The 18,570-nt window shown below is 36.4% G+C and overlaps 1 protein-coding gene across 3 annotated transcripts in view; it reads left to right on the top strand.

The window, feature by feature from the left end:
* TOX (thymocyte selection associated high mobility group box) overlaps positions 1–18,570 on the top strand; it is a 216,039-nt gene that overhangs the window by 124,328 nt on the left and 73,141 nt on the right. For all 3 annotated transcript variants that reach the window (XM_005517133.3, XM_088055531.1, XM_088055529.1), the window contains exon 3: positions 5,443–5,685. In XM_005517133.3, the coding sequence (XP_005517190.1) occupies positions 5,443–5,685 (243 nt within the window). The remainder of the gene's footprint in view (positions 1–5,442; positions 5,686–18,570) is intronic.

Here is an 18,570-nt window from a genome sequence, read left to right on the forward strand (position 1 = left end):
TCAGGCCAGTTGGTCAGTAATTCATGAAAGACTTGCACTTCTCTTATAAATTTACTTAAATGTTCTAAATAGGAAAAGTACACAGCTGTATTTTTGTCTGAAGGGAAGTTTAACTGCTTCAATAACAGTATTGGTGTTTGCAGGCCCCAGATCCTTTAGCCTTTTATAATATTTGTGCTCCTACTTACTGTCATGTTTAAACTGTGTTTCAATTTAAAACCTCCATTGAAAACACATTTCCCAGCAAACCTCTATATTATATGCATAAAATTAATATAATTAATGAAAAGACTCTCCAGAGTGAAATCTTAAAAAAGTGTGTTGTTTTACATAGTTCTGTACACTTTGAAAATTATGATTGTTTTAAATTAATAATATAATTGTCAGCACATTCTCTTTGTTGAAAACAGAATTCATCTGCTATAAGAAAATTAATGTTTTGCTTGGGGCTTTGGCCTTTAACTAATGCAAATTAGAGAAATTGATTAACACAATACAAAAAGTTATACCTTCCCCTGTAATACATTTTTTATAGCTGTGGCTTGATAAATTAGTATATTGTGTGTTTTTAAATGAATATGATTTATTGCTGTTGTCTACCATATGAAGAAACACAAAAAAAATTGTTTTCAGGATCATTGACTTGAACATATCAATGGCACTGTTGGACAATTCTTGCTGAGTGTTAAGATGATTTATGTAACAGACCAAAGGTTTCCACAGTAATGCATTATAGTCTCAAGCTATCAAGCCTTGTTCATGCAGAGACAAAAGCAGCTAAAAATCACTTGCTTCTGAAAGTCCTCTATTTAGAAATTAGAGATAAGTTTGATCTTATTAAAACTCCTGAAAATATCCACTGTCAAATATATTATCCTAACTTTCAAATATGTATGAGGTACGTGGCTGTTTTTCTGCTTCTAATGAGCTCATTGTTTTTACATCACCCTCAATTCATAAGTATTTCAGTTATGTAACGACGTGTTCAATAATAGAAGAGGAGACAGCCTGAAGCATCTATCTTTTAAAAACTGGCATCTTTCCACAGTTCAGATGCAGAAGCCTTGGTGCAAATGAAAAATTAAGACATGCTCTACATAGTTGGCAGAACCATTCATATCATTTAAATTAAATATCTATAGGCAAATTCCCAATTTTTGAGGAACTGTTGCTAATATGAGATTCTGTTGAGTAAATGAATCACCAGACTGATGCAACCACTGAGCACACAAATCAGACTTAGTGAGTGTTTTCTTCTGTGCTGTTATTCAGGAACAATTCTGCCCTTTCCAGAGGGATTTACACTGGATATTTGAAAGCTTGCTGCCTCTTGTGGTCAGTCAGTTTGAGCCTTCTCTTTTGATTTGCCTTCTCTGATCACTTCTTAAAGTTCTATAAAAATTATTTTGAAACATAAGTTTTCCTGGCCAATATGCAGTTATCACTGTAGAGTACTTAAGGAAAGGGGCTGTATTTGTATTTCCTGTCATCATTTCCCTTATTTTTCTGATGAGTAACCTCAAAAGTAAATACTAGATTTTTCTGTGTGTGTGTTATCAGCACAGGAGGATGCATAGCCCTAATTTATGTGTTGCCAAAGTAAAGAACTGTCTCCTGAAATACACTTCTTCTCAGCGTCTCAGTTTTTCCCCTCCTTCCATAGCTTGTTGATGGATTTGGCCAGGCTAAGGGGCGTAAAATGTAAATTGAAGAGGACCAATGGGGTCTTGTTCAGAAACAAAAGCTTGGATTTGGGTTGGACAGTGAGTCAGGGTTAAGTATTAATATAATTTTATTCTGGCAAGCTTTTCTCAGAAAATTATACACCAAGGTAGCATGTAGATAATGAAGCCTCTTGATCTCAGAGTGGGCATCTCAATCATCTGTTTTATGAAGTTCCCATGATTTCAAGCAGAAATGTCACAAATATTTAGCCAGAAAGATAGAGTATTGTCCTCTAAATTTGGGAAGACATTCTTAATTCAGCCCAGAGGCTGGGACAGGATGGTGACTGCTCTGGGAGTGGGAGTTCTTGCTGCAGGGTTAAGCTCGAGAATGGCTTTTTGGTAAATTTCCCTAAAATTTCCCTTTATGGAAGAAGGTGACAATACAACATTCCAGGAGAGCCCATTGCCAGCAGTGGATCACTGTGGATCACAAGTGGGTGTTGGTATCAAGGGGGCCCCAGGTGGTTACTAGAAGAGGTTTTCCAATGGCAAGGGGAGAAGTGGCAGGAAAGTAGGAGTGAGTGTCTGAAGGTTGTAGCTGCTATTCACAGGACAAACACACGTCCCACTCCTCATGCCTTTCCTCTGGGCATGGCTGCAACAGCCTTGTTCCTGGGATATGTTGGGTTTGCTGCAGATGTATCTAGGAATTTTGGGTTTGATATGCCATTGTGCTAAGTCATTACAAGCATCTGAACCAAGCTCCTGGACGAGACAAATGAATATCAGCAAATCACTGTTGAAGTAACTTCCCTGAGGAAGTCTATGTGCATTACATGCACACAATACTGAGCATGGAAATATCAAACTGACTGAAAATGTAAGGTGAATAGCTCTGCAGATGCTTTTGAATATCTGTCCATACCATTAGCAAATAGCTTGGATTCTGCCTAGTTTTGCTGAAATAGTACAATAGTTTATGTCTTAAGAAAAAAAAAATTAAAAATAGAGAAATATAAGAAACATTGTAATTTGAATTATATGTTATTTGGTATGTCATTATGGCTTTTGCTATTCTAGTCCTATGTTTAAGTGTAGTGGACAATAGTACTGTAGGTGATGGGATCAAATACACTCTTAATTGGTTTACAAGCAGCAACCATGGTGTGATTTTTTTTCTTTTTTTAGTAATTAATCAGAGAACAACCATTTATTTTAAATGCTTAACCCATACATTTTATATGTTACGTTATTATATATCTACACGACACAACTTGGATTGTGGAGCTGATAGTGCTTTATACTTCCTTCTTAATAAGTGAAGCTAATGTCCTACTAGCAGTTCAATTGATTCCACCATTTTTGAAGTATTACTGGGTAAAGATAATTTGAAGCACAAATAATCAAAGGTCAAACCCGGTCCATCCATATGTGACATGCAAAAAGAGGTGTACAAATCAGCAGATATGCTAGGTGCTTCCAATAGCCTGTCAATATTTGATTTAGGAATATTTGCTCTTAGTAGTGAACTTAAGTCTCACAGAACAGTGCAAGAGAGAGAAAATATATGTTAATATGTTCTACCTGCAAAACCAGGGGAGAGAAAACTCTTCTGAGGCCATAAGTCTTTTGGGACAGTAGAAAAGATACAAACATAAATGTCATCTTTTCACAGCGAATTAATCCCTCCTGGGAGCTGTAGGCTACATGGATCCAAGATCACCAAGATTACTGTTTCCAAATCTAAGTGTACCTGCAGGGATAGTGCTGGTCCAGGAGAGCATTATGGATGTTTTCCCTTCCTTCATTTCTGTTCCTTGCTGTTTAATTATTGTGGTATTTGGTCTTAAACTCACTTTAGACACCTTTTTCTTCATCATGGATTTTATATAATAGTAATTAGTAACTTGCTAATGTATGCATTGTCCCTAGTACTTTTATTTGGTTTCACGAAATTTATACATTGCTCCTGAATAAATGTGATGTTCTCTTTGCCATGTTTAAGCCTTCTCTTTGTTTAGTGAAGGTCTATTTTACTGTATTTCCCCTTGGAGAAATGGCTGCATTATGGCTTGTAGAAGTGGGGGCAAATGCAACTTACAGAGGTCGGTAGACTCACACCAGCTTGCCATTAAGGAGAAAGCAGGGGCAAAGGGAGAGCAAACTCCTGTTCTGGACATGAGAAACACAGCTGGAATGCATGGGTAGAATCAAAGTCTTCACGCATAACAGTGATGAACCCTGTTCTGTCGTTTTCATTTCTGGGGCTTTTACTTTGGCCTTTCCAGTTTCTAGATTTCTTGTTCTATTTCATACTAAGATATTTGGTAAAGAGATTAAAACCTTTTTGGGAAAAAAGCAAAGCAGCCAAAACCATGGCAATGTGCATTAGAGGAGGTTTTTCTGTGTTCACCAGCTCACTGAAAACATTTAATACTGTTTGATTTTGGTCTGATTAAAGTTTATATATACATGCTTGTACAGAGGAGAGTAACCTCAGGCATCAGGAGGACATTATTATGATGACTAATGAAAAATCCCTTTCTTTGTAATTGGCCATTGATTCTTCCCTTGTCCTTCTGCATGAATTCATACACCGTACTGTTCTCCATTTGGAAACATATTGGGGAAAACATTTTCTTCCAGTAGCTGCTCTTTGAAATTGTGCCTTCATACTCATCCTTTGTGGTGATACTTTTCAGGAGCAGAATGTATTTAAATCCTTGCATTTCCATTAACAAAAGCAGCACTCAGAGCAGGACTGCTGTGCTGAAGAGGGGCAGGAAGGGTGGGAGTAGTCTCTGCTATAAATCTGCTGACTGTGGGCATGAGATGTGCAAAGACTGATCACTTTGCAAAGGAGTTGGCTGTTCTCAGAAAAGCAGAGCAGGCTTTCAGGCGGAGCCAATGCAACTGATCTCTTTAACTCTTTATTATGCTCACATTTTCCTTTTAAGAAATATCCACATAGCCACCCTATCCCACAAATGAGCCTATCTGCTTTACAAAAACTGTAGCTAAATAATAACAAGTATCCACCTTGGTGCATTCCTCTGACTTTGCCTGTGGCTTTTCCTTGGACGAGATTGAGTTGGATAACTTAATGGCAGCAGACAACAAAACACTAACAGTTGTTTGGTGGAGTTAATAATTCAGATAACTGACAAAACATATGTATAATTTAGTTTATGGATTAAGAAAGAAAAAAAAGTTTATTTTTTTTAGACATTCAAATGTATTTTTATAAACACAAAGTATACTCATACTAATTATGTACTGTTTCTTTTTCTTTGTAGCCGAGTAAATGCGTGGCACTCCCATAAGCATAAAAGTGGTATCTTTCTTCGCTATGTAATTCTTGGTCTGAGTAGCAGGGAGTAAAATGAACCATTTTGTGCCAATATTAATTTTATAAATTTCATTCCCTTTTCCACAATTCCCATGAAAAAGGTGTTCAGCTAGATGAACACAGTAAATTTTAATAGGACCCTTGAAATCTGTTTGAGTTCACCTTCTTTAAAAAAAATATTTCTAAGGGAAAAGTATCATAGATTCTTATGCCTTAGAGGCATTTTTTCCTCTGTGCATAATGGTGAGAGTCCACTTGTATAATATACACCTCTTGAAAATATTCTTTGTTAAACTGTAGATTGTGCTTAAAAGTATGTGAGTTTGACTCTTTTTGTTTGTTCTGTATGATTTTCATTGTTATTATTGACCAGTGCTCAAATGATTTTCATAGCATTTTCCATTTGTTGTTTCTTTTTTATTCCAGTCTTTTCCTGGCCCAAGTCTCGAAAGTGAAGATTTCAACATACCTCCTATAACTCCTCCGTCATTGCCTGACCACTCCCTGGTGCACTTGAATGAGATAGAGTCTGGGTACCACTCTCTGTGTCATCCCATGAACCACAATGGCCTCCTTCCATTCCACCCTCAAAACATGGATCTACCTGAAATTACAGTTTCCAACATGCTTGGCCAAGACGGGACACTGCTTTCCAATTCCCTTTCTGTGGTAAGCACTTTGAGTCTTTCCCTTCTATTCTAAGTACAAAATCACGGAAATATGGATGTGTTTGAAATCCTTCAAGGGGGCCAACACCTGCACCACTCACATTTTGGAGTGCACTGTCCTGACTGGGTGTTACATTGCATTCCCTATGTCAAATCCTCCCCCCACTGGAGCTGAGGGGAGATTTTCAGCTGAGTTCCTCAAAGCCAGGATGTTACCTTCCACCACCTTGGGTAGAAGTGTTCCTGCTTTACAGGGATGTAAATAATGACAGGAAGAGGCTCAAGGCTCTGACTCCTGCTGCAGCAGGGTTTAGATCCAGATGGCCGTTGTTCTGTATTTGTCTGATGAGGCTCTTTCCATTCTCATTTGCATGTGCTGAGAGTTGTACAAAAATTTAATATCTCCTTTCTTGTTTACCGCACATTTGGAAAACAGCAAATGTTATTTCTGATTCTAGGCCAAATCTTACAGCCTTTTTACAGTTCCCAGTCCTTAGCCAGCCAGAATCCAATTGAAATGACTGGACAACTTGCTTATAAAGTCTGTCAGATAGTCATTATGGTCGTAATCTTGTGAAGCCTGATATTATAAATCGCTTCTTTGAATGTTAAATTGCTTGCAACAACTGCAGAGCTACTTTACACGTTACATTTTCAAGTGGGCTCTACAATTAATTAGTATACTTCTTGCATAGCAGCTCCAGACAAGATTATTTCACATTGATGTGCAATTCTAACCCAAAGAGTTAAAAATCCCATGAAAGGGAATGTGTATCCCACGGCACTTAAAGCACTAGGTGGGCTAAATGGGCTGCCCAGGAGCTGCAGATCCCAACAGACAAAGATAAGAATCTATTGTTCCTAGAGATAAAGGGTCTGGGCTTCTCACCAAAAGTTCTGCACTTAGGGACTGAAGCTGTTTAGGCTTCCCAGCTTGCTAGCTCCCCACCACATTATCTAAAAAACATAAATCAGTCCTGGGAACCTGAGAGCTGACACAACACATGGAGGTTTGGGTAGTGAGGGATCTAGGTTCAGCACTCCATCAGCCCCTCAGCCTAACAGTCCCAGAGCATGGGGATATGGTGGCTGGAAAAGACTTAGTTTAAAACAAAAATATGCCTTGTCATATGGTGTCATTGCAACTTAATTAAAATAAAGCTACCTTGATTTTGAGGAGCTCTGCATTCCCTCAGAGGATGTCCAAAAAGCAGAGGGCACTAGTACTGGCTTCTTATATGTTGCACAGTTGTTATTGATTTACTAGGATGTTGCACACTTTGTGTTTGAGGTCAGAATCTGACCCCAGGGTTATGTTCAATAATGGGAGGAGTGGAGGAGAGGCAGATTTATGTAGAGAAATATAAATATGCTCTATGGAAAGGGCCTATATTTTCCTTGCTTGTCTACGAAGCTGATGGCATGCATTAAAGAGCTCAAGTGAAATCTTGTGTGGGGCTCTGAGAATCAGAGCGATGAAAAGACTTGAAAAAGTAAGAGAAATGCTTGACACTCTAGTCAAGACAGACAGTATTTCATTGAATTGACCTCTTTTGAGCCATGGTTATGGCTCAGAACTATGTATTCTTTTAAGCTGTGATATTTCACATTAACCTTTTGCAACAAGCTCTGAACAAAGGGCCTTGAGAGTGTGTAGATCATTGCAGTGAATAATCGCATTGAGGGCAAATAAAAAAAAATTGAATAACATAACTAGGCAATTTTGGTATTGGAACTTAGTGAAGATCAGAAGAGATGAAAATCAGATGTCAAGAAAATACGTGCTAAATTTTGTCAGTAATTTCTGAGGATTTGTTCAATAAATAAAGCATGATCCTTGAAGTGTCATGCACTAAGTCAACTGTTATCCCTAACTTGCATGCTCTTTTTGCACAAGAGTGCCTCTTACCTAGCAATAGTTTTAACTCAAGCTGGCTTGTCTGTGCAGGGGATGAAGCTACAGCTCATGTTAGTGCAACTGATACGATGTTAACACCTCGATTTCATACAGTTCAAACACTGTTTGGCAGCATAGCTCCTCTGATTTGAATTTGATAACTTGAGAGAAATTAACTTGAGGGAAATAATTTAACTCTTCAGTGAACTCAGTGGCTTCTTCAGTGAATAGAATGACCCCATTGTTCTTTTGGCTTTTGCTTCTGATGAAGAAATGCAGGGGATTTGTAGAGTTAACATTCTTTACTTAGTTTTGAATCTTTATAATCTGGAACATTTAACATTTTTTCTTCAATATGACTCTTTTCTTGTGCTATTACTCATCTCCAAGTTTCCTTTTTACTATCTCATCAAACTGATCCATTTAACATGTTTTTGTCTAAATCACTCCTATATTGCCTCATATAGAACATAATTTATAAGTTTCTCAAATCTATCTAAACCCTTGGTTCCATATAATTTCTAGTATATCAAGTACCGTTTAGTTTACATGGAAAACATGTGTCTCACTTCATTTTTCAGGGCACTAATGGGTATTTTTAGAAAAAATATTCTTAGAAACAAATCTGTTGGCTGTTCTCTATCCCTAAATAATTTCATATCTTCAGCAAATTTTACTTATGTTGGGACAAATTCAGCTGCATTGCAATGTGCCTGTGATTGAATTTGGTTATTTTTTTTCTTTTGTTTAAACATCCTTCTTTTTCACTAGTTTTTAACCCATGTTGGCATTTTAACAATAATACCTTCTTTTTTATCTGTATTAGAACTAGTGAGTGTTTGTTTTTTTTATAGCCAAAGCATTACTTAATGCTAGCCAAATGTGAGAAAAGAATCTCAGTGAGCTCAGAAACAGATGGAAAATAGTTCATATAATAAATATAGTGTTTTTCTTCCATCTCAGCTACCAGGTGTTTTCAGATGAGGATTTCTGTGATTTTGGACAGATTGAAAATTGAGGATGTACCCTTCCTAAAACCCCTTCAAATCTCCCCCCATCAGAATTCGCTGTTTCATACTGTGCAGTATTGCCTCCATGCTGCAGATGAAATCCCTTTCAGTAAGGATGGCAGGATTTACCCCAATCTCTCTAAGAATTCTCCTCTGTGGAAGTGCTTAAATACACACAATAAGAGCTCACTACCAGCTCAGTGAATTCGTATTACGGATTGGCTTCTTAAAGATTTTTACACTGTGGGAATTCTTTCTAGAAAAATTTCTCAGCACTGGGAGATAAAAATTTCTCATCGCCATTGACAGTGTCTTAAATTTGGAATTAACTTTCTTTGAAGTTTTTTTGATTGATTGGAGTTTCATATTGCATGCCCACTATTAAAAAAAAATCAAACAGCAACACTAAAATTTTTCCTTCTCATTATTCTGCTGTCAGTTCACTTATTTACTTCTGTTTGTATATTTCTGTATTTTTTCTTAGTTGACAAGCAGAATATACATGTGCACATTAATTTAAATCATGCTGTCACTTGCAAATTTCTTTAGGAGCTCATTATATCTGGATATCAGGGCTTCAGAAATCTACAAAATTTGTGCAGAATGTGAGTCACAGTGGTATTAACCCACAATCCAGCCCCAATAGGGAGCCCTCTAAAATCCTCCTTCAAAATGGATATGACTTCTATTCCAGCTTCTTAATTGAATGCAGTTTGATACAAATAGAATTGTTTGTTTGACAAAAATGTACTTATGTTCCTGTAAACATGTTTGCTTCTATATAATGGAATATGGATCCCTTCCTGGTTTCCTACCAGCTAAAGACTGTGTGGGTTTGGTTAGATCCGAGTTGGGGCTTGACATGCCAGCCTTTCTCTGTCAGTGTGTGTTGTCCTGAAATATCCCAAAGGATATTGGGACCACAAGAGTTACCCTTCTAACATTTTCAGAAAATGCATGTTGTATGAGAATGTGTATCTAGCTGAAAAAATGCTTTTAAATGTGTTTTAGAAAATGTGTTTTTCTGTGTATCAATAAAATTATAGACATTCCAGCTTCTTTAGTGTATCCTGTAGATAGCTGGTTTTTCTGCGGGAAACCTGTGCTGTTTATACCCGCTGTAAAAATAGTGCTGTTTTTACATAGTGGGGAAAAAAAACCCAACCTATGTATGGAACGCTTTAATTTGTAATCTTGTGCTGATCTTTTTGAAAATGTGGTTCATGATGATACATCATAGAAAATTTATAAAGAAAGAAATAGAAGATTTCAGTTTCTTGAAATGCTTAGAATTTCTGGATTTGAAGAGGTAAAGATGTTAAAAGACAATAAAATCAGGGACTTTATTTCCCAAATGCTCTACTTGTGCCGGCAACAAGAGCCAGCATAATGTATATACTTAGGTTTATTGTCATTTTTAGTATACAGTCAAGGCACACTTTGAATTCAAAGGCTACCCTACAACTGTTTTGACAACCACCACATCAGTAGGTAATGTGCAGGACATGTGAAACTGAAGCAAAAATGTTTCTTTAGGTCTATAGGGAGTGCAGTACATCAAGGAATTCAGATATATTAGATCAGCATGAATTTCTAATATGTTGCTCTTATGGAAAAGACCACTGGCATATTGAATAATGCTGCTTTCAAAGCAGAGCAGAAAATGTGATTACAGACAATTTCATTGCTGTTTTTAAAATAAATATTTTTGAAATCTTGAGGTGTTTTATTTCATGTAATGCATAAAGTATGTAACAGTGTGCTAGAGCTAAAGATCTTCTAGGTCACAGAAGAGTAGATGATGTCAGCTGTAATTATTCAAATGTGGAATAATAGAAGCATTAGTTTAAAATAAATGCATGTAACAAAAGCCCATGTCCTTATATAAAAAAAAGGAATAAAAAGCTGCTCTTTTTTTTGCACACTTAGACAGAAGAATAAAGGCAATGAATAATTATTTAACATTATGCCCCAATTCATTAAAGACTGAACAATTACATTATACTTTTTCATGAATTATTTTTTTTAAATATGCAACCCAGGAGAGATTAATGTCTTAAACAAAATGTGGTACTGTATAACAGGGAAGAAAGCAGACAGCTACATTTTTTTTTTACCATTTTTAATCTCAGGTAGAATGAAGTTAGTATTTCTTATTCACAGTACAGTTGCTAATAAATGTAATAAAGTAGACTGTTGTTGTTATATCTGGGATGCATTTAAGAGATTTTGTTTTACTGGTTTCATACATGTTAGTATTCATGACTCATCTCGAGGCTGACCTATACAGCTGATTCTTTTTTCTTGCACCTTTAAGCATTAGTTCAAACTACTGAGTCAAACAGAAATTCATTATTTCTGATAAACAAGATGAATGACTTTCATAATAAAAAAAAAAAATAAAAAATCATGTCTCCTAACCTAGAGTGTTGAGATTTGAATCATGTTTGGATACTTTTTTCTCACTTGTATTGCATGCCAGTGGTAGCAGATATGTTTTGTCTCCCGTGAATACTTCGCATTTGTGCCTCATTACCAGTCTCTGGTCTTCAGTTTACATCAAAATTTATTGTTATGCTACCCAGACCTGCTGCTACCCCAAATTTTATTGCAGTGAGTTATTGCCATCAGAACCACCAAATCATAAAGCTAAGGTCATGGAACATCTTGTGCTAAAGTTGTTTGGTTTTTTTTTCTCTTATTAAGCAACTTTGTATTCTTCTTTTCCCTAAAAAAAAAAAAAATGAAAAAAACAAACAACAAAAAACCAGCAACAAGCAAACAACAACAAAAAAACCAACACCATTTTTTCCACTGAAATAAGCCTGGCATAGAAAAAGGTTACAATAGTTAACTTATGTTTTGTCAAACACCCTAACCAGCTCATGTTTGTCGGCATAAATTTATTGTCTCTGGTAGAATTATGATGATTTATTCCATCAAGGACTCTGGGACATCATTTTTATCTTTCCTTTCTTCTGATGTCTGCTCCACCCTTTTGTCATCAGAAGGACAACAGAAAGGATATGTAGAGGAGCTGATTAAGATGTAATTTGATCAAGGTTTCATAAATACCTGCATATTGCATATCTGCTACTAGAAGGCTCTTTACTGTGCTACAAAAACTTGAGATGTCAGAAATTACAGCTGTATAAAATCAGAGTGGAAACAAAGTGTGCATTTTTAGCAGTGATAGAGCTATGACATTTAGCTGTAGTGTACTGTGGCAGGTGGTTGGTTCTCTGTGCCTCAGGATTAAATTCAAATGTACATCTCTCAAAAAAGACTTGCTCTGTCTGGGGTTGGATTTACAGACCCCACACTGCATCAGAGGTGACCAGAACCTTGCCATGGGTCACCCTCTCCCTGAGGCCTTCTCAGCAGAAAACATCATGCATTCGTGGCAGGGGAATCATTGTTGGTACCACCTTGGCTGGTAGCACCTCTACAGTTTTTCCCCTCCCAAGATAATACCAGCAGAGTAAAAGAAACCACTCTGTGGGTGCAGGCTGCAGATGGACCCCACCTTCTTCAGGTAAACTAGGACAAGAATTCCTGTGAAAATATTTGTGAAGCTTTTTTTTCTGGTCTTAAAGTAGTATCCGTTAAAGTTATACTTTCTGTCTCTAAGTACTAAGAGCATACCTTAAAGATAGAGGAAGTAAATAAAATATTTGCACATAACTGGGAAACACAGTGTCCTGCTTATTTGAGTGTGGTTGTTGAGAATCCACGTGGCTCACATATTTCACAAACTCAATCAGAAAACAACTTCAGCATAATTTCAGAAATAACAAGGTGTCACATATTTTATTTTTGAAAACTCCTTCTATAGAAAATGCTTTGGTGACCTTTTTTTCACAGTGGTTGCCCATTGTCTGATAGGAATTTATTTGCTACATTAAAAAAGTAAGAAAAAGAAATAAGTTTAGTTGTATTAATTTTTTTCTTAGTCTTTAGCCAGATAGACACAGGCTAAGACATGATGAATGTGGTGCAGAGAGAAAGACTTCAGTTGTGGGTGGTAGATTATACAACACCTCACATGTGAAGTACTCACAGGAGTGATTAATGCATAAGCAGCATCATAGCTGCAAGTGTCAAACAAAACAGATAATAGAGTATGCAAATAGAGGAAACATAACTCTCAGAAAATGTCAGAAATTCAGGGGTTTCAGCAGCAGAGATTGTTGACTTTAATCTGCTGCTTTTAACATTCCATGTAGTTGTCGAGAGCAGCACGATAATGAAATGTTTCTGAAGACTCACACTTTGGCAAAAAAAACCTTAGTGATCTTAAGTCCTGTATATGGAATAGAAGTGAAATGTCTTTCTGAAAAACTGTGAACATACTTCTGTGAAGACAAAAAGGAAGGAGAAGCCCATAGTGCAGCTGAAAGGGAGGGCTTTGTCCCTCAGGTGGAGTAGCCTCTATTTCCACCTTTTCCATCATTTAAATGCATGAATTTGCATTCTTTGAAACTCAAAAGCAGCTGAGAAGACTGAGCATCCCTCATGGATCTGTACTGTATTCACCATCTCATCCCATTTTGTTCAGTCGCAGAAAGGTGTGTGGACAAAAGCAGCCCCACCACAGAATATTCTGTCTTAACTCCAGATGCCATGTGCATGCTAGAAGTTCAACCCTGTCAGAGTGTGAATTATTCTCCTTGGATCTTGCATATGTAGAGTCATAGATGTTTAGCAAAACTTTTTCTTTATTTTGAGGGAAAAAGCACACTCTTGTCTTTCCAAGTTGAAAGAATTTAAATGGTCCAGTTAATAGTCTCAGGGTTTTTTTATCTGTTTTAGTTGTTTTTACAGAGTTTCAAGTATTGTTTGAGTTTATCAGTGACTTTTTACATGAGGAATGGAACAAAAATATTCTACATGGTAGTGTTTTGAGATCTGAAGAAATAATCAGAACTAAAAAAATAACTCATTTGTTATTTTAATCCCTTTTTCTATCACAAGGCAATGAAGAAACGCTAAAAGTGTAAGGATATCTACTCTTCCCTAGTCCTTTTAATAACATAAAGATTCATTTTAGATTGATGTTTGCCCCTCTGTTCCCCCTTCCACCTCCTCTTCATTTGTACAAAGCCTGTACTGATGCTCTATGTAAATGCCACGTTGGGATTCCCTGTAGGCAGCGTGTAAAATCTTTAACCTCCACTGCTACTGTGATTCTGTACTTCAGCTGCATGCACGTGACCCAGGATCTCTGTAACCTCACTCACACACTTTTGAACTGCACTTTTGGCACATTGTACATGCTGTTGCCCCCATATTTGAACACTAAAGATATGAAAATGAATGTTCTTAATTCATTTTCTGTGTCTATCATGGATGAATGCAGTCAGAAAAAGGGACTTAAGGTATAGAGTGGCAGCAAGAAGCATTATGGTGTGAGGAATACCTCTAAGGCATGCTTGTGCATATCTTTCAGCTACAAAATCCCCACACTGAATGCTTCTCATCTAAAGCAAACAAAGGAATTTCACTTTATTTTACATATTATCAGGGTGTATCCACAATTTCTCTTCCAACACATGTGCAGGAACATAAAAGAGTCAAAGGAGATGTTGTAGGTGGTGATGGGTACTCTGTGACCCAGAGCTGAAGTGGACTGCAGTGCTCAGAGTACATACACACATAGTACATACACACATATACATACATTCCTGGATACACATATATACATATATATGAACATTTATATGTTTGTATAAATATTTATATAAACACATACCATGCTGTTAAGAACTGAAGTCCTCTGCTGGAAAGGGAGTGTAACAGACAGGATGTAGTATATGCAACATCCCCCTTCTCCCCAGATTGTGGATCCAAGTTGTTGTTACACAGAGACTGACTGAAACTAGATCCAAATTACCGAAGTAGATGCAACAGATTTAATTAAGGTACTTCACATGGCTGCATTATACAATTTCTTTACCAAATCCCTGAGTTATAAGTGAGGTTACAGCACCTGACAGTAACTTTGATATTGGGTACTTTTGCTATTGAGTTAATGAAGGAAGTAGGCTAGTTGCTAAAGTGAGACATGGCATACCTGACGGATAACAAGATGAAACAACTCCATATCACATCTTCAAAATTCTGCTTCCTGGCAGTAATGATATTGGGTTATAGGTACCTTCACCTCATCCTTACAAAAGTTATCTAAACTGAAAAAAACCTTTAAAACTAGATATTCCAGTCCCTTTACAAAAAGAAAGGCCTGCTCATGGAGTATTTACAGGATCAGGCCCTTGATCAGAACACAATGACTTTTTATTTGGAGACACAACTTCCTTCTAATATGTTTTAAGATTACCTTCTTTCACACATAAAGAATTTCAAAGATTAACTCAGTAACTAAGCTTTAGTTTGCAACACGTGCCTTAATACTCAAGTGTGGATCTCCGTTTAATGAATTTTATGACACTCCTCTTTCTTATGTAGTAGTATAAAAACTGTTTAGTGGAATGGGCTTAGTCCTTATGTGGTTATTAAGTGCAGCTTAAGCTACCTGACAGAAAGTATACAGTGGAAAATAATCACTGGCAAAACTTTTGTGAGTTATTTTTTGTATACAAAACAACTGACAACATTTGAAAGATAATGCCATTGGCACTCTGTTCTTCTGAAAGCATCTTACTTGTGCCTTGAAGTGCTTTGCAGTCACTAATTAGCTGAGAAGGTAGTTTACTCATAACAGTGCAAATAGATGTCTGCAATATCAGTCCCTCCTATCTGTCAAGTACTATATTGTAGGAGAGAAAATAATTTACTTTATTAAAAAGTTAGTAAAATGTAATTCACAACATACAAAGAAAAATGAATCCCAAGCTGAGAAAGAAAGATCTTAAAGGAAGAGGAAGAAAATTACTATGTAGGGCAACCTGTAATAATGAAAGTGTTACCAGGAGCTAATTTCATGTTTGGTGCTCAGTAACACAAAGGTTGTTAGCTGTGTCGTGAGAGTCAGCTTTCAATATTAGAACTAGTAGATGTCCTCAGATGTAATAAAAGCAGGACTTAACTGCCATGCTCTACACAGCTCATATAAAGCTTTTACAGTGACTGCATATTATGGTAGTTGAGACTTTTAAGCTCTCAAGCAACCTGGAAGTGATACAGCAACTTTATTTAAGAGCCATGAAAAAGATGCAGGGATTGTTTTGCTTGTCCTTGAAATGCAGTCACCTCTGGAGAGAAGTGAAGTATCTGTTTAATCGTAGAGTGTGATGTTCCACTGCCCCAGATTTTCAGTCCAAGCCCTTACAGGCTGGTTCCATAGCACAAATGTTTCTTCTCACTTGTCATCAGCTTTTGTGAATGCAGGGAGAGGAAGACTCACAACAGGGGAAGTTCTCTGCCCAGGGCCTGGCCTCTGTAATTTTAATTGTGGCTGGCATTGTTGCACTGACTTCATCGTGTTGCCTCTGCCTCTGAGCTACATTTTAGGAGCTCTGTGACTGACTGAAAACCGCAGTGGGATTTTCAGAAACATTCTGGTGATCCTCTCCTACTCTAGCATGAGCTATTCCAGAGTTTGAAAAGAAATAGAATTAGATCTATAACAGATGCTTTCATTTGTTCATAAATTGTGAGAATTTGGATTAAAGGTGTGTCCACAAAATTGTTTGTCAATAATGATCCATGCTAATAATGCCATCATAATTCAGAAATGTTTTTCTTTGTAACATTTGGAAAATCAGTGCAAGCTATAACAAGACTGAAGAGAAAAATCATGATCTAGTGTCCTGTTTGGAAACAATTTTTATTGTTTTGATTACTATATAATTAAAGACAATATAGGAAAACTGTACAACAGAAAAAAGTCACATGAGTAACCTGACCTCTTAGATCCTGGTTCAGTGCAGGCATAATGTTGTGTTACTTACCAAATCACAGAAATTGGTCCAGAGGGAGCCATAATGTCTCTCCTTTCATGTAGTCCAAGATAGGATTTTAAAAGGTCATCTCACTGAAAGCAGGATACTCCATAGGTTTTTAATTTCTGACAGATCTAACTAATTTTTTTGAGAATTCATCTAGACTGCACAAGCAAGCTCCAAATAGAGGTTCTCACCCTTAAAAAATCACTATACAAAACATCCAGCAGGCAGTGGAGGTTAGTGAAGATAATTTAATATTTTCAACTGTCTGTTATTTATTTTTAAGGTGTTCTTATACATATGTATATATTTCTATTTATTAAGTGCATATTGATCTAAGAACGTATGATAGGTAAGCGATGTTGATGGAGCAGCTAGGAAATAAATAATCAAGAAGATGTATATTAACTCAGACTGGTTTTGTTCATAGCTGACTTGACCATTTAAGAAACAGTAGAAAAATAATCAGCTTTCCTCAAATCTTATTAGCATATAATCATGATCCAGACTGTATTAGCCCATAAACTACACTGAGGAAAATAACTCTTCTTGAAAGTTCAGCTATAGTGTTATTTTATGAAATTGTTTATGTGCATATTTTAAATATTTTATTTATTTATCATCATCCATTACTTAGAAAGTTAGGCTGAAGGAATGAATGTTTATGATACCTAAGGAATGTCACCACAAGTAATGGGATAAAAATAAGTAATGGGTGAAGGTTGGGAAAAAAACATTTAATGGCATCCGAAAAGTCTGCCAGGTAGTGTTAAAGCACTGGAACACGTACGTATGGGAAAATCCTGCACTTGCTGAGAGATGGGTTGCATGATTTAACAGACCTTTCTTTGAGATGTAATTTCTGTAACTGGTTGATACATATACTAGTGTTCAGATATTTAGACTTGTTTCTTGTTTGTGTGGCAAATTGTTTCTTGTGAAAGGTTATAAATTACAATAAATAGACTTTGCAGAAGATGAGCTACATGATATTCTTGGAAAGAGTTTTTCAGCTGATATCCAGATGTTAATGCCAAAGCAGAAAAAACACAGTAGAGTCCTAATCCCATGGCTTTGCTTGAGCACAATGCTAGGACAGTGCGTTGCCATAAATAATATTTACATTGAATAGAATTTTCTGTGTTCTAACAGCAATTTAGGATAGAAAGGATAAAATAGAAAAACAAGTGTTATTTACTTAGAAGAATGTTTCCTTCTGATTTTGCAACTAAGAATTCACTGCCAGGGATGGAGAGAGGGACAGGGAAAGAAGGGAAAGCAAGCATTTATAAAAATATTGATGTAGTTATAATTAGATCCATTTTAGAACTAAAAAGTTTTATGCAGAAACTGACAGAAGGATACACAATAATTATAGTTTGCTGACAAGCTGAATAGAGCTTCCTTTTTTTATCTTATGGTTTTAGGAAACCAAACTGTAAATAAATATGCAGTTTGACAGATTGTAATTGCAATCAGCAAGGCGTCTTTTCATTTAATCAGATAGTGTTATTAAAATGGGGTTACAATTAAACATTTTATAGTGTGACGTAGAACTCTATTAAAATTCTCCAGCAAACAGTAATTATCATTTGATGCTTCTGCAACCAATTTCCATTTGCAGAAACGTTATTGGTTGTGACCTTCCAGTGGTTAGGTCTCAGTTTGCTGTTCTCTTCCTACATGATATAAGTATTCTCTTTTTTTACCGCACTGTGAAGCTTAAAACATTAATTTTGCATTATTTTATTATTTTTTTACCCTTGTTAAAACTGCATGATACTGGCCAAAGCAGGTTTGCACCAGAGAAAATGTAGAATTGCCTAACCATGAATATTCATTACTTCAGGAATTATAATTTTGATCAGCTCTAAATGTATGGGAATCTGATATTTTTTCCCATAATTTTGATAAACCAGGTAGAAAAATATGAAGACAGAAGTGGTTCAGTATTCTGCCTTTTAAGACTTCTTCAGGCTGTAACTTCTCTCTGATATCACCACCCTCTAAGAAGTAGAAAAGAGCAAGAAGAATCGTTAGGAGACAGAATTTTTGGGACATTCTTCAGGTGCATG

Source organism: Pseudopodoces humilis, chromosome 1 (assembly GCF_049639895.1).
Source record: "Pseudopodoces humilis isolate 2021_Gansu_Grassland_sample_001 chromosome 1, ASM4963989v1, whole genome shotgun sequence".
Lineage (NCBI taxonomy): Eukaryota > Metazoa > Chordata > Aves > Passeriformes > Paridae > Pseudopodoces > Pseudopodoces humilis.